This window comes from Suricata suricatta, chromosome 3, assembly GCF_006229205.1.
Source record: "Suricata suricatta isolate VVHF042 chromosome 3, meerkat_22Aug2017_6uvM2_HiC, whole genome shotgun sequence".
Taxonomy (NCBI): Eukaryota; Metazoa; Chordata; class Mammalia; order Carnivora; family Herpestidae; genus Suricata; species Suricata suricatta.
The window spans coordinates 128,469,568-128,485,556 of record NC_043702.1 but is presented as its reverse complement, the minus strand read 5'-3'; the positions used below and the strand labels follow the sequence as shown (position 1 = coordinate 128,485,556).

The 15,989-nt window shown below is 34.4% G+C and overlaps 1 protein-coding gene across 3 annotated transcripts in view; it reads right to left on the bottom strand.

The window, feature by feature from the left end:
• RALGPS2 (Ral GEF with PH domain and SH3 binding motif 2) overlaps positions 1-15,989 on the bottom strand; it is a 170,058-nt gene that overhangs the window by 21,987 nt on the left and 132,082 nt on the right. For 2 of the 3 annotated variants that reach the window (XM_029935138.1, XM_029935139.1), the window contains 7 exons: positions 13,866-14,003; positions 12,789-12,879; positions 8,499-8,566; positions 6,855-6,990; positions 5,891-6,042; positions 2,575-2,629; positions 86-163 (listed from right to left, as the gene is read on the bottom strand). In XM_029935138.1, coding sequence (XP_029790998.1) covers positions 86-163; positions 2,575-2,629; positions 5,891-6,042; positions 6,855-6,990; positions 8,499-8,566; positions 12,789-12,879; positions 13,866-14,003 — 718 coding nt within the window. The remainder of the gene's footprint in view (positions 1-85; positions 164-2,574; positions 2,630-5,890; positions 6,043-6,854; positions 6,991-8,498; positions 8,567-12,788; positions 12,880-13,865; positions 14,004-15,989) is intronic. The other variant, XM_029935140.1, reaches the window with a different exon arrangement.

Sequence of the window (15,989 nt, the reverse complement as noted above, 5' to 3'; positions counted from 1 at the left end):
AGAGATATTGTGAGACTACACCCGTTAAGCCGATCACCACCACCAGAGGGGAGTTCTGTGACCCCTGGGTGCAGGGGGGTTGTACCTGCTGGCCTTCACGTGGCTGCGACAGCCATTTCGTGCCACTCGTGTCACCGGGCCGAGAGAATGGTATAATCTGTTCCTGTTGGATTCCATTATAAATTGTATATATTACATATGCTTTTATTCACACAATCATTGATACCTAGAACAATATAATTTCTTCCTGTAATATAGCTTTCTAAATTCTACAAAAGGATAGTATGTGGTTGCTCCTCTTTAAGCATGCAGCATAGATTAAAAAAATGTTTTCTTCTACTATTCACTCTACAAATACTTACAGGTGTTAGTATGTACCATACATTTAAATACATTTGCTTTCATAAATTTGCTAAAATAATGAAAGGGTTATTTACAACCAATACTATCAAAACCTAGAAAATACTTCAAAAATCCTTTTGTTTCTATTCCAGTTCTTGGATTCCAGTTCAAAAATGGCATCTGGATTTATGTAAATAATTTTTTAATTATATGTCCCTATGAAGACACCTAAAAACAATGTGGGCTATAAATTTAATGTGGCCTAAGCATCTTATTTTCCTATCCTTTACATTAAATCCAAGAGAACTAATACAAGAGATGAGCTGAGTCATAAAGGCATTATTTTACTTCCACATCAACTGAAATAAATGATGAAGCCAATAAATGATTAAAATGGTTTGAACTAATACTTATCCAAAATGGCATGTAATACTTAACAAAGGAAATAAACACACACATAGAAATACCAACACTTCTTTGTCTGGGAAGAGCCAAAAGTAGCACTAATGGTAAATGTTATTTAAAGCAAAAAGCACTACTTTAGTAACTTAGGCAGCAACAAACATATTTGATCTCTCTGTAGTAAATAAGAACAGAGGCTGATATAATTAACAGAACAGAGAGTGATACGTTTAACATTCAAGCTACTATTTTCAAATTCATTATCTACAAGCAGTATTTTAAACTTCCTGGTTATTTATTTACTTTTTATTATTCCATGTCTGAATCTTGCTGCGAAGCATTAATTTGCTCTCAAAATGTTCCAAGAGCCACAGACTTAAACTTGGTGTAAGTACACATTTTTTTTTTTTTAGCTGCAAATGTCTGCAAAGCAAAACGTGTCATGAAAGAAATATACTGTTTTGAGATGTGAAGGTGACACCGTTACATACGGTCTTAAGAAACAACCTGCTGGGAGGGACGGACGGATCACTGAACACGACACCGTCCTGGCTACTCACTCACTTGTAACTCATTCAAACTGACAAACATCTTTTTCATCAACATTTTTCATCTAAAGATTACAATACACTCTATAATCAACATATAATGCTCTTCCTAGGGGGAAAGAACTAAAATAACTTGTACAGACAGCATGCCAGGGGCAACTATTATGTTTTTCTCCTTTCAGGCAAACCCTAATAAAGAGACTGAATGTAAAAGTTGGAAGAGAAAGAGTGTACAAAAACAAGGTAAGATCCCCCAAAACAAAGAACAAGACTTGACAATGCTAACAATTAGAGTAGAGAGGTTTAAGAGTACTTTGAAATATTGGGTTTACAAATAAAATCCTAATCACACAGCACAGAGAAATCATTACGAAGTTTCATCAAGAACGAGAATATAATTTTCCAATTCCAATATAGTTTAATTTCAAATGTATAGTCAATAAAATTATTTTCTATTAAAAAGTGATTGCTAGGTAGGTAGGTAACTATTCTCGATTCCACCAATTTTAATGCCGCACTCTGCTGTTTAGAAACTTAGGATGCTCAGTTTATATACAAAAGGGAGGAATTATTTTGGCAAGAGTGAAGCATCTTATAAATACAAAAATGGAAGAACTGAAATGGTCAAAGACAATATAAAAGTCCTAATGCACACTTAGTAAAAAAACCGTTTGCACTGTTTGGCTACATTTTTGAAGAGATCTTCCACGGGAAGATCCACACAGCATGGGATCTGCTGCGGGAAGAGCACTTCTACTGCATAAGCCGTAAGGGAGGAGGAGTGTGACCTAGAGTAGTTCAGTATACATCTGTGTGCTGTATGTAAACTCTGAGTTGCTGGCAATTTAAACTCAAACTTTAAGATGCTTTACTTATAGTATAACTTAAAATTTACTAAGTCATTTTGCCCCTGACAAGGGAGCAGAGAATGAAGTAGACCCTTCTACTAAATGCCTTAATATTACTTAAAACCAGAATTTAAGGAAATAATTTTATTTTAAACACATAGTAGGTAAGTTTACTATGACTGGTTATTATTTTTAAATTATAATTTTAAAGATACTAAAATTCAAATACATGTGTCAAGTCACCAATTTAATATGTATTTATTAGCTAAGATTCAATTCCAGACTTAAATATCAGCTTCTAATTCTGCCACCAATTGGAAGCATATAAATAGTCCCTTACAGATATGTAACAAATTTTATCTGTTAAGATGTTTATGATCTTTTAAGAAAGACCAGCTAAGCTCAAAGCAGTTCAAATGGACGATTTTTCTTACCTCTCAAAAGCAGGCCATGAGGTTTCTTCACTTAGTTCAGAACCATCACTGCTACCTAAAATCAAAAGTTATTCTATTTTTAAACATCAGAATTAGTGTAAATTTTGTATTTTAAAAATAAATTCCCTAATTGTACTTATAAAATGATAATCATGTTATGTGTGGGTGAACATCCACATATTAATTCTTCATTCTTGTGTTACTGCTGGGAGGCTTATTCTGCAATATATTGGAATATAGTTCACAAGACCTCCGAAAATAACAAAAGAACATAAAATATTTTTGTAGGTCTACTTATAGCTCAAATTCATCCTGTTTATAAACAATTTTCTACTATCAGAGAATGTACACACACACACAAAACTTTTCAAAATTTCGCCATAATTTAAGACAAATAAATTGTGAAATTCTTAGAAGTATGTGATATACTTCCTTCTCTTTCTATTCCTTTCAAAACCCATTATTACCCTAAGGATAAGAAGCTTAATGAAATTCCTCTCTTTCCTTCTCTCTCTCTCAAAAATAAACATACATTAAAAAAAGAAGTTTAATGAAATTCCACTTTTGCCTTTAGAGGAGGCAAGGGAGAAGAGGATGGAATCCCTAAATTAAAAAGGAAATAACAATGATGCTGTAACAATGTAAAAACTTCCTCTTTGGTCAAAATAGCAGCTAAAATACAAAGTTTTAAATTAGCTAAAGAAAAAATGAGAATAAATGTAGAGAGTCACAAACTGCTTACATTGATTTAAAACTCATTTTAAAGATGATTCTGGCTCTCAATAAAGCTGACAATTAAGGTGTCCCTTATGTATCAAGTTAAACTGTCCATCAGACTTTCATACCAGTGTTCCATGAGAGACTCAAGCTATAAAGCTAAAAGGTATGCCTTATATTTGATGGATTAATACCTCACCAATGTATTTGGAGTGGCCCTAGCTATATATTATCCTTGGAAGAGCTTAGTTAATAGTCCCTGAAATAATTTTTTGATTGCATGGGTCAGATGAGACAATGGAAGTATTCTGTTGTTGGTGGTAGGGTGTTCTAGATCATCTGTTGATTTCTAACATTATGTGGTAAGGGCTGAAAAATTAATCATAATTAGTATTACTTGTTTGTAGAAAATATGTTGTTCCACCCCAGAGTGGATATGCTTCTCTTAGCTAGGCGAGACCAGGTCAGGTTATCTAAGACATCTGAACCACAGAGGCCACGGGCCCAAGCCCTGGTTAATTTCTCTGCAGCACTTTCTCAAAACCTTTACGGTATAGGTTGATTATTATATGTTAAAGTCACAGCTAAGGAAAAAAATTTTGTAATTATAAATTGTGTGTGTGTATATGCGTGTATAACGCCTACCATCTAGGGTTACAGATTTACTTTCTTTCAGAATATATAGTTTTAAAACAAAAACCTTGCAAGGAAATGTCTATGTTTAACGTTCTCAATTTATAAACAAGGAGTAACAATCTTTATTGTTTACCCCCATAACAGTCTTAGAATAACAAAATAAACACAAAGGCAAAAACTAACATCGTCCCTTCCTGTTCTAAAAGAAAGGCCTACAAACTGAGACGCTAACTGTAACTGAATGAAATAACTAGATAAATAACTGTCCTGTGGTAACAAAATCTATGGAAAGTAAAAGCCATAAATAAACTAAAAAGTTTTCATTATAAAATTTAGGATGGGGAAAAGTCAAATATTACATAGACTTGAGAGCTGTAATTTAAAAAATTATTATTTTTTCATTTAAGTGGCATGCCAGATTCCATAGTGTAACAAATTTTTAGTGGGAAAAAAGTTCTTCCTTTCTCTTTTGCAAAATTATTCTGTGTCTTATTTTTTCAGACTGAGATTGATACTTGCATATAGACCACTTATAGCATCAATGAAGAGGTATTTCAGGTGGCTAATTGGTCTTGTATTTTGTGAATTTTATTATCATTTAATCATTTGCATTTATCAAAGGGGGAACTTTGGAATTAAAAAACTGAATGGTGCTGGAAAGCTCTAAATCAATTTTGTTTACATGGTTTGGAACTCTCAAAGGTTAAGGAAGTCAATATGTTTAAGAAAATGAACTCCTTCTTGGATTTCTTTCTACTGACTGTTCATCAGTATTGAGATGATCCTATTAACAACAGGTATAGCCCTTGACCAACCTGGTACTTAATCAGAGAAGACATTTTCCTCCTTTATTCCTTTTAAAAAAGTGAAACAATACTGTATAAAGATTTTTCTAATTATCAAAGGAAATAACACTCATCTAAAAGATTCAGAAAATAAGTAAGTTTAGGAAGTAAAAACAAATTCCTCACAACCTCATCTCCCTTTCCAGTGTGGTCACGATTTTCTGATCTCCTTCACGTAGCTACCTCTATATCCTCACCTCTCCTTTTCCAGGCTACTCCAATCAGGAATCTACCCACACGATTCTATGAAGCAACTCTTATCAAGGTCACTAATGACTTCTATCTTGCCAAATGCTATCACCAATTCCTATTCTCATCTTTTCTTTATCTTGCATTTGACAGCGATAATCCCCTGTTCTTGGAGATACTTTGTCTACTGGGCTTTTGTGATCCCACACCCTGATTTTTATCCCTACTTCACTGGTCCCTGTTCTTCATATTTCCTTTGATGGCCCATCTTTAAAAAATGTAATCAGACCTTCAAATATGAGTATGTCTTCTCTTATTTATTTACATTCTCTCCCTTGGTGAACTCAACCAATTTCATGACCTGAAATACTTATAAATATGCTAACTCCTATACTTATATCTACAGACCTAACCTCACCCACTGAGCTCAAATCACATATTCAGTTATCTACCTGACAACTCCATGTGGACCAAACATGTCCAAAACAGAATTCCTAATTCCCCAAACCCGGTCTTCCTTCACAAATATGTCACCACCTACAAATGATTGTTCTTCTGGTCTTCTCTACTATGGCAATGGCACCACTATCTAACTAGCCACTTAATCCAAAAGACAGGGAGTATACCAGCACTGCCTTTTTCCTCATCCTACAAACAAACTGCATGAAGTAACCAACTCAAACAGCCTACCATCTTTCCCCACCATTTCTCAAATGCTTCCCCTTTTGGAGCCAAAAACCTCAAGCACTTTTAAAACCACCATGAGTTATTAACTTCAGAAGCTACTAGTAGCCTGTATCTAATTTTTACTCTGCTCTTATCAAATTTTCTCTATGTATTGTAGGATTAAGACTGTTTTTTTCCAGCTGAGTTTTATTAAAAGTCTCATTTTACATAACTTGGAATCCTATCAGAGAAATATTTCTCACCTATTGATATTCCACTAGAAAGAGTTGAACTTTCGGCTTGGCCTCGAGATGGGGCGTGGGGCTCCATGACGCTGTCATCTAATAGATGTCTTGGCCCTGCATTTGGGAACGTTGCACTCTTAAACTCTGCTGTGTTCATTTTATGAATGAAACTGGAAATAGAGAAATATTTTTCATATCTTTTATTACTGTTGGTAATTCAAAATATAAAAGATACTCTTATATAAAGACTTAGGACACAGAAGACTTGCCTGCTATCCTGACCTGAATTCTGAACTCTCATACTAATAAACATTCATTTTTTACCATGGAAGCCTCAAACCAGCAGTTTAGGAAAAGTATCTTAGGAAACCAGTCCAGGCCTTCTCTATTTATGTAACAGATAATACCTTAATTTCACCTTACGTCTTATGTCCATTAAAAAATTGTTTATTTACATTAGCTTTTGGAAAACAGCTATTAAATTTTCAGAAAAATCATGGCAAAGGTGAACTATGGGCCCCATTTTGAGAAAAGTCTTGCAAAGTTAATGGTGTTAAAACAAAAAAAATCAGTTTCCTTTTCTTTATTCCTAGATGGAATCAAAGGAGTAATTTTTATAGACCTTAATTTATGGTGACTTATTTTGATTAAGGCAAGCAATGACTGTCTTGATACAAAGATAGTAATTTAAAAGGAAAATGGTATATTGTTTTCCTGATTTTATTTATGATGACATTCTGTAATATAGTCCATTTATCTCCCCCAAATGTAAAGGCACTGTTGGGAAGCTTATTTCCAAATTAAGGAAGAACTAAATGCTTTTAGGCAAACAAGATATTTTACTAAATCAGGAAAAAAAAACTATGGTTATACAAATAAAACTACACAGGACACTATTTTCTTTTAACTAGTAAAACATACAGAAAATAAATCCAACCAGAAACAACTTAAAAATCTGAAAGATAAAATGAAAGATGCTGACTTATAACCCAAGCTGTGGCACTTCCTATGTCCATGGGGAATCAGGTTCCGAGGGGATGGAGGCGTCTGTGGGAGCAAGGCCCCTTCCGCTGCCACGCTCTTTCTTCCACTTTGTGGGGATGCTCCTACTTCAGGACCTGAGGGTTACATGAGTGTGAGAGAGAGAGAGAAAGAGAGAGAAATTTTCAAATGGTTTCAAAAGAGTGTTTTCTTTTTAATCCCTTGATAGAAAATGTAAAATGGGGTTTAAATAAAATAATATTGCTAATTCCATTTTAAATGACTGAATATTAAAATACTTTCTGCGTAAAACACAAAGTCCAAAACACATAAAATCTGTTAATTTCTATCTATCTAAAGTGCACTAAGCAGGCAGCAGAAGCATTTTCCCCCACTTACAGAGGAAGAAGAAGAACGACAGGAAGAAGAAGAGAGAGACAGGCTCAGGCTCACTGCACATAAGCCTGAACTAATCCCTCAGGTCTGAGTCCTGGAGCTTAGTGCTCATTTCATTTTGTACACTGCTTCTTGCTCTTAGTTTCAGCTTTCTCTTTGAGAAAAGAGTGTGTAGGGCAGGTCAAGCATTCAAGTTGGAATTTCAATCTATATTGACACTGTTCAGGCTTATGGGAATTTAAAAAACAGAACTTGACAAGTATACAGATTTGGAAACTATCGCTTTAACAATGAAAACAAAAGCAAATTAAAGAGATTTAGACTGCCATGTTTTCCTCTGCTTGGAATTCTCTCCTAGATATTGTCATGGCTTGTCTCCTTGCTTCCTCCACATTTTATGAGATCAGCCTCCCAGTAATTTGAGGGGATGCAGTATTATGAAACTTAGTGTCAAAGTCCGCACTTGAAATTACAAAAAGCACTTATTAGTAATTTCTTAAATAATGGGCAATTCTCTCCAATTTTACATTTTTAATCATGTGTGGTATACAAATATTATCCCCACTTATAAGGCTACAGGTAAATTAAGGGACCGTGACAATTTTTTTTTTAACATTTTCAGTATGTGTACCAGTATTAAAGTGACATTTCTAAAAAGTCACTAAAACTGACTTCCATAATTATTCAAATTAGTAAAAATTTTCAATCCTGAAATTTCTGATGTAATAAATCTTCATTGCTTAGGACAGTGCATTCTTAATAATAAATAGATATTCATTAATACTTAGCTATTTTTTTATTTTTCTTGATTAGTTGACTTGTTTGTACATTTCTACAAATTCCAAGTAACAACTTGAAAAAATTTTTTTAATATTTATTTTTGAGAGAGACAGAGAGACAGAATGCTAGCAGGGGAAGGGCAGAGAGATGGAGACAGAGAATCAGAAACAGGCTCCAGGCTCTGAACTGTCAGTACAGAGCCTGATGTGAGGCTCAAACCCATGAACCATGAGATCATGACCATGAGTTGGACACTCAACCAACTGAGCCGCCCAGGAACCCTTCAAGTAACAACTTTTTAATCAAAAAACAAAAAAGCCCAAGGAAAAAAGTGATATATTTTAATATCAAAAAGAAACTTTTGCGTGCATAACAAAATGTGCTAAGTATATCTACTTTGAAGCGCATTCTTTCTTATTAGGTTACCTGATTTCTTATTTGGTCATCAGAGAAAAAAATATGCACTAACCTACTAAATCTTCTCTGGAAGCAGCAGAACGTGGTGTGCTTGTCCCTGGTTCTATCTTTAATGAAAGCCTGCATTTTAAAAAGAAACAAAACACATAAAATGATTAACATTTGACAAAATAATATTAAAATTATGTATTTGCTCACAAGAAACATTTTAACAAAATAATCTCAACTACATATTTTTCTTCAAGAGTAATCTTTAATAGTAAATTTCCTGTCTGCTTCATACAAAGCTGATCTTATGGTTATTCTAGGACACATTAGGGAGGGGAATAACATTAAAAAGTTATATTTAAAAACAGAAAAATCTTCCCAAACTACCCCAATGTTGCCAAATGGTTCAACACATTTAAAGATTTTTGATTAACGACTAAAAAGTGACATAACTTGAGGTTATATTGATACCTGACATTTAAATTCAGGAATTTTCACATGTTACTAAATGTATTATGCAAATTACTTCTAGAATCTTTACTGATGGATTAATGGCTTCTCTAGAACTGAAAATTTCCAAAACACCCCCCAAAACAGCCAATTCAACTTCTTAAAAAATAGATGCTCAACAATAAAAAGGTTGCAAAATTCCTGGTAAATCCCTATTCTAACTCAAAGTTTATTACTTGGTATTTAAGTTCCATTTAGGATAATAATTTAGTTTTGAGTTTCATAGCAAGAGGAGATTATGACTCCTATCAGTGGAAACTTTCAGGAAATAGGATAATAAAGCAGTTGTAGAAAATACTTTAGTATAGCCCATAAAGCCCATTATTACTAAATATTTGTCTAAATATTAATATTTTAAAAAAGCATTCTATTAACTGGTGTTTTCTAATGAAATTGTATAATACAATTGGTATTCATCATGATAAATCTATTATTATAGGTTCTTAGCTTATTATTTACTTGACTACCTAACAAGGGAATTCTATATGATTATATTCCAATTCTTTGGCAGTGTAAAATGCAATGCTACACTGATGTACAATCAACTAGAACTCTTTTTCTTTTTACAGAGCAGTTTAATTATTTGGGCTACAGATTAGTGGATTCATTCATTTGATAAACAGGTATTTAACCTTTGTTTTGTGTTGGGTACTGTGCTCTCTGCACTGCAGATAAGAGAGACAAAGGGCAGACATGGTGTCCCTGCCCTTCTGAAGCTTAGTTCGGTAGGTAGAGGACACAGAAGGAAACAAAATAACTACAGTTTCATAATACAGAACTGTGAAAGAAAGGAATGGGAAAGGAAGCTGTGGGTGAACCACACCGCTATCAGCAGTAGGAGAAGCATCTTAAAGCACAGCAGCCAAGTTGGAGTGTCAGTTGCCTACGTCATCATCAAAATACCACAGAGTGCTGCTAGTTCACTGAGAAAAGATACGTTCAGTATGAAGATGAAGTAACTTCGAAAATTTTTCAAGCTGATTAAAAAACATGCATGTAATTTATCTATACTGGTTGCCTATATAGATGAAAGATGCCAAAAACAGAGGCGTTAGGATAAACAAGGTATCACTTTTCTTTAAATCTCTTTAATCATAAAACCATTTTTTCTAGTCATTTTAATAGCTCTTATCTTAAAATGCTCTGATTTTCAGTACACTGAACTTGTAGGTTCATGCAACAGAACTGCAACTTTAAAACTTACCTTCTTCAGGCTCCCATATAAGCCCAACACCACCATGTGACTTGTTCTCCAAGCAAAAACACTGTTTCCCACTCCATTCCTTTCATCAGTCCATCCCCTGGAACACCTTTCCTCACTCTTTACGTGGAGACACCTCCCACCCACCTAGTAAGATTAAGCCCAGGCAACATCGTCTCCTAAAATTGTTCATGCTACCTTTTTCCTCATTTTTCCCACTCAAAAGCTGAGTTAGGTCTCCCCGCTATCTACATTTCCACAGCACCCTGGGCATATCTTTATTACAGTGATGCCTGACGTGGTTTTTAGTCATCTGTTTCATGGTTGTGTTTTGTATTAGACTCAGCTTCTTAAGGGCAAGAACAAGATTTTGTTTTTGTAATCCTAGCAACTAGCATAATAACTTGCCTGTGGCAAAAGCTTAATAAATATTTATTAAAATGAATATAATTGGAAGGCTATTCTGGTTCTAGCTTCTCATGAAAACAAAAATCCATACAATAATACCAGCTTCCCTACAAAAATGAAGGTATCTTATGTCAGTTTACAGACATTTAAAACTACTTACTGGCTTAACTGGCTACTTTATCCTTTTAACATAGTAAAAATCAGCTTAAATAAACATTTTATTATTTTACTTTCATAATAATTTACCATCTTCTATAACTGCAACAATTTATCTTAGGCTTTACTCTTATTGAATCATTTAACTTATTTTTTTATTTGTATTTTTTAAAAGTTTTTATTTATTTGGGGGCAGGGGGAGAAAGAGGGAGAGAGAGAATCCCTGGCAGGCACTGTGCTGCCAGCACAGAGCCTGATGTGGGGCTCAAACTCGAGCTGTGAGATCAACCTGAGCTGAGATCGAGTTGGATGTTTAACCGACTGAGCCACCCAGATGCCCCGAATAGTTTAACTGCTTTTAAATCGATTTACAGTAAGTTTGAGCCAGGTACAGAATTTTTTAATAACTACTTAATCATATTTTGAGTTTTAAGATAATCTTCCCTCCCCCACTGGTCAAAACATGAGTGTTTCAGTGACTGGAGCTGACATAGAAGAAATAGTGGCAAATAGAAGATACAGACTATCAGACTCGGGAAGCTCACAACCTAGGCCAACAACAGATTTATGAAAAAACTCCAGCCTTGAAAAGCTGATTCACTGACCTCACATATTTTCAAATGAATTGCTATGTAACAACTTTTTATAAAATAAAAATTGATATACAGAAATATAAACTTGGGGAAAGATATGGCAATAAAGGCTTATAAACATTAATAAAATTTTAGGTACACTTAAATATATATTGTCTAGAGCTTCTTATATATTTAATCTTTAAAAAGTTGTTTATTTCTAGTTATTTTCCAGAATTTCCAGCCCCTTATTCGTACTTAAGTCTGTTTTTCATAAACTGTTGAAACTCGTGGAACAAGAAAGTTGATGACCGCTCTAAGAAAATTTTTATATAAAGCAGTAAGAGTGAAAAATAACCTAGTCTCTCACCTTGAGAAGTTATAAAGTAAGTATGTATAGGTATGTGAAGTAAGCATGAGTATGACCTTTTACTGGAAAACATGTATGTGAAAGACAAAAGGTCAATTTTAAAGCTTGGGAGTAACTGGCATAATAAAGCTAAGTGAAATTTTTTTATTTTAAGTTAACAAAGTGACAAGAAATATCAGAAGCCTCAAGAGAAATAAATAAGCTCTTCATCCTCCCATCTTTTGAAACAAACTAACAAACAAACAACACTGGCAGTTATAATGTACAGCATACCACTGAAAATGAAAAGGGTTAATAATTCAAACCTCCTTCCCACCTCGGGCAGTATTGCTGATGTTAAGGAGAAGGAAACAGACAATGGTATTTTAAAACTGATTTTTAAAATCTTTGGCAAAGGACTTGCTACAATAGAGAAAAAGGAAGGTGTGATGCTGGACACAGATCTCTAACCCAGAAGTAACAAGGCTCATTTATTGTCTCAATCCATAAAAATTATTAAAAACAAATTCAAAGGTATGTCAAAAATTACCATTGAAAAGGAGTAATTTTCCTATTTGTAGACTGTTTCATTAGTCTTCCAATCTATTAAAAGATAAATTTCCATGGGCACCTGGGTGGCTCAGTCTGTTAAGTGTCTGGCTCTTGGTTTCAGCTCAGGTCATGATCTCCTGCTTCCTGAGTTCGAGCCCCACTTCAGGCTCTGCACTCTCAATGCAGAGCCTGCGTGGGATTTCCTCTCTCCCTCTTTCTGCTCCCTGACCCTCTGCTTGCATGTGTGCACGTGCTCGCTCTCTGTCTAAATTAACTTAAAAAAAAAAAAAAAAGATAAATTTCCATAAAGATTCAATGCTTGACTATAGAGAGAAAGGAAGAAAATTCAAACCACAACTATCAAACATCTCTCAACAACTTGAGAAAGGTGAAATACTTTTAAACAAAAGAACAGATGAGGTATTTGTATATTGGTTCAATCATATCAAGTGATTAAAAAGAAATACGTAAGTATCTTTACCACTGTAAAGATACAACTGGATTAGGTATTTGTATGATACAATGTAAAAGATGTTTAAATACACAGGAACAAAAGGGTAGAAGACAGGACAAAGTTAAACAGACCACTTTTGAAGATCCACCTACTTGTAATTATCATCTTCCACAAACTTCTGTAGTTCTTCTATATACTGAACAGAGTTCAGATATTTTTGGACATGAGGCAACATGGGAATATCTAGGTAAAATGTGATAAGTGATTATTTTATAAAGTAGATCTTAACCAGAATTTAAAAAGTTACTCTGAGAAAAAGATACTTAAAGAAAAATTAAGGCCATGTAGCACCAAAATTTAAATTAACTCTAGAAGGACACTGCTGAGGTAGATTTTATTTAATTTTATTTAATGTAAAACTAAAGGCATGCTGTTTGTATAGGTTAAAAAAAAGTAAACATACTCTAGTTTCTCTGTTATAAAAACCCCCAAAATAACTCCATTTACAAAATCCCATGTATTAGATAAACTTCCTCCCCGTATACACTTTTAGGAAGTTTTTGAGGTTTTCTTAAAAACACATATGCATATAAGTTAGCTTTAAGATAAATCTATTTTAAATAAATCATAGAGTGTACGCTCACTGTTTCTTAATATTATAAAAGCACATACCACTAAGGTATCTTTATTCCCTGTAAAACTGAAAAGCAACCAAAGATTATAAAATTAAAAAAAAACTCACACCCTTTTTCTCGTCATCTTGTCTTGTGTAAGCTCTTTCTATATATGTGGTTTCCATTAATTACATCTTGAACGAAAACTGGTTATGTACCCAATATTGAACTCAAGAAAGCTAGTCAATTGTTACTAGCTAGGATCATAGGTCTTAGCCCTTCCCTAACTGAAAAATGTAAGAAGTATTTACATAATAGATGAGGAATATCAAATTATATGAAAATAATAAAAAATAATCCTATAAATGATGTTAGCAAAGTTGCTACAAAATAGCAGAAGAGCAAAAGATAAAAATTTAAATATGAAATATTTCAATTCCTTAAAAGCAAAAATCTCAAACAGGATGCTAAATATTAGACAGTGAAATGAAACAATCACTATTCCCCTTTATATTAGGATAATATTCCCTGCTGTGTGAAAAACGGCTATCACTCAGGTAAATGAACCAACAGAACCACAGCATAATGGAGTAGTAGGATTCCCCAGAAACATACCATATTCGCAGGACTGCTGCAAATCAGAAATTATTCGAAGGATGTTATTCATCAAATTTGATCTCTGCTCATTTTCTAAAATGCTGCCAGTTGATGGGTATGCTGAATCAATGTATGTTAAATCTGACAAATAGATACCTAGAACAAAATGAGATAAATGAGTGCTTTCTTAATTGCAGCTTGAAAGAATATGACAAAATGAAAAAGGGGAAAAAAGTTAGTTTACAGCTATATTCAATATATATGCGCCATATTTAGGATCTGTTGCTATTTAGTACACCACAACCTTGTTAAAACATGATGACTGAGGCCTAGATTTCCATGGATTTGGGGTCAGATACTAAACAGTATGTTTTCTGTAAATGTCCCTTATGATACCATTTTGCAGTCTGAGTCTGGTGTCAGAAACTGGCACTTTTGGAACCTTGTGGAAAGAAGATGAGCCCTTGAACTGGCTCTGCCTCCGACTAGTTGTACATGTGGGGACAGCTGTTTTAATTTCTGTACCTCAGTTTTTATGTCTCTATTACTAATGCCTATTTTCTAAGGACAGGATGAAGCGGCTAAGTTAGCCTAGACAGTACATGGCATGGGGTAGTTGCTTAGTATTAGTTCTATATCCCCTGGCCTCAAGTTGATAACCATCACTTGGATATTAAATACTTCGAAAATTGTTTCATTCTGGTAAAAATGTCTTGTTTTGAAGATTAATAGTTGGATTTCTGAAACAGTGCACAGGAGTACAAACTGAAGTGAACTCGTCCCCAACCCTGACCCCGCGGCTCCATTTCTCTACCAACAAAAATAACATAACCTCCGAAATAATTTAGTTCCACCAGTTCTGGATGTTCAAGGTCCCTTATTTAAAACTATTTCCTGAGAGTTTATTATACAAATGTAAAATGTGTAATGCTTTCCTACTTTTTACCTCATTATTCCACATTCATGAACTCTCAGAAAAAAGAACTGATGCATCACACACTGCCTTCCAAATAAGCCTTCTGTTTTTTCCTCATGCCACTTCTTTCATCTTGACTGTTTGTGAGATTCATTTCTGTTCATCTCAGTCACATTTTATATCCAGGTCAGCGCCAACTGTTCCTTAGTTTTCTCACAGATTCCAAGAAAGGAATTTAGGAACTGTCGAGTCTCACCCCCTTTCTATAATGAAGAATCTGAGGTCCACAGATATCAGAGCACGTGCCTAAAGCCATGTGAGCTTTTAGTAATAGCGCTGGAGCTCAGAGAATATACCTGCACCCCAATCTCTCTACTACATGCTGCTATAAATTCATACGGTGCCTATAATACCACTCACTTGGTAATTTTTATGACTTTATAATCTGTTTGAAAGCTCATGTTTATATCTTATCTGTTCATGACTCTAAACTCATTTAAGGCAGTTGCTTTATCTTGCACTCTAGGAAAATGAAAATCTTGTGCAGTGTTTTGACAATAGGTGTTTACAACAACCTAAAAGGTTGGGTGGCAATCCTTTTACTCATCCCATTATCCTTCCTTTCCATTCAGGAAATCTTAATGGTATTCTTCAAGCCATCTATCATAAATACTACCTTTTCTTTAGACTCTCAACTTTTTTTAAGGGCTTCAAATGAATCTTTAGTTTAGCTTCTTTCCTTTGCCTTCAATCTCAGAGGAAGATGAATCTGTTTCTCCTTCCCAAATCTTATCTGTGACTTTGTAATTGCTACTGCCTCTTTTAGAACACCTGCTGTTTTCTTCACCATCGCTCCCCCCCATCAGCTCTTTTCCTAGAGGCCATGCATACACTTATGCCTCCTCTTTCCTCTTTAAGAAAACAAAATCAAGGCAACCCTTCAAATCGGATTCCCTCTGGATAGGGCCTGCCCCGCCCCTTTAACAAAACCTTTTAAGAGAAACACAGACCAGCCCACTTATTTTATCCTTCATCTCTTTTTAATGAGATGAAATATTTGACACCTAGAAAAGCTTACATGTGATAGACTTTGAAATGGGCAAAAAAGATTACTAGGTGTCTTGTCTCTAGTGTATCCTTCTGGGGTTTGGGAGCTATTTTATAACTCTGTAAGTTGTTGAAAACCGGTAATAATACAAATTCTGGTCCATAAAAATGCCAATTCC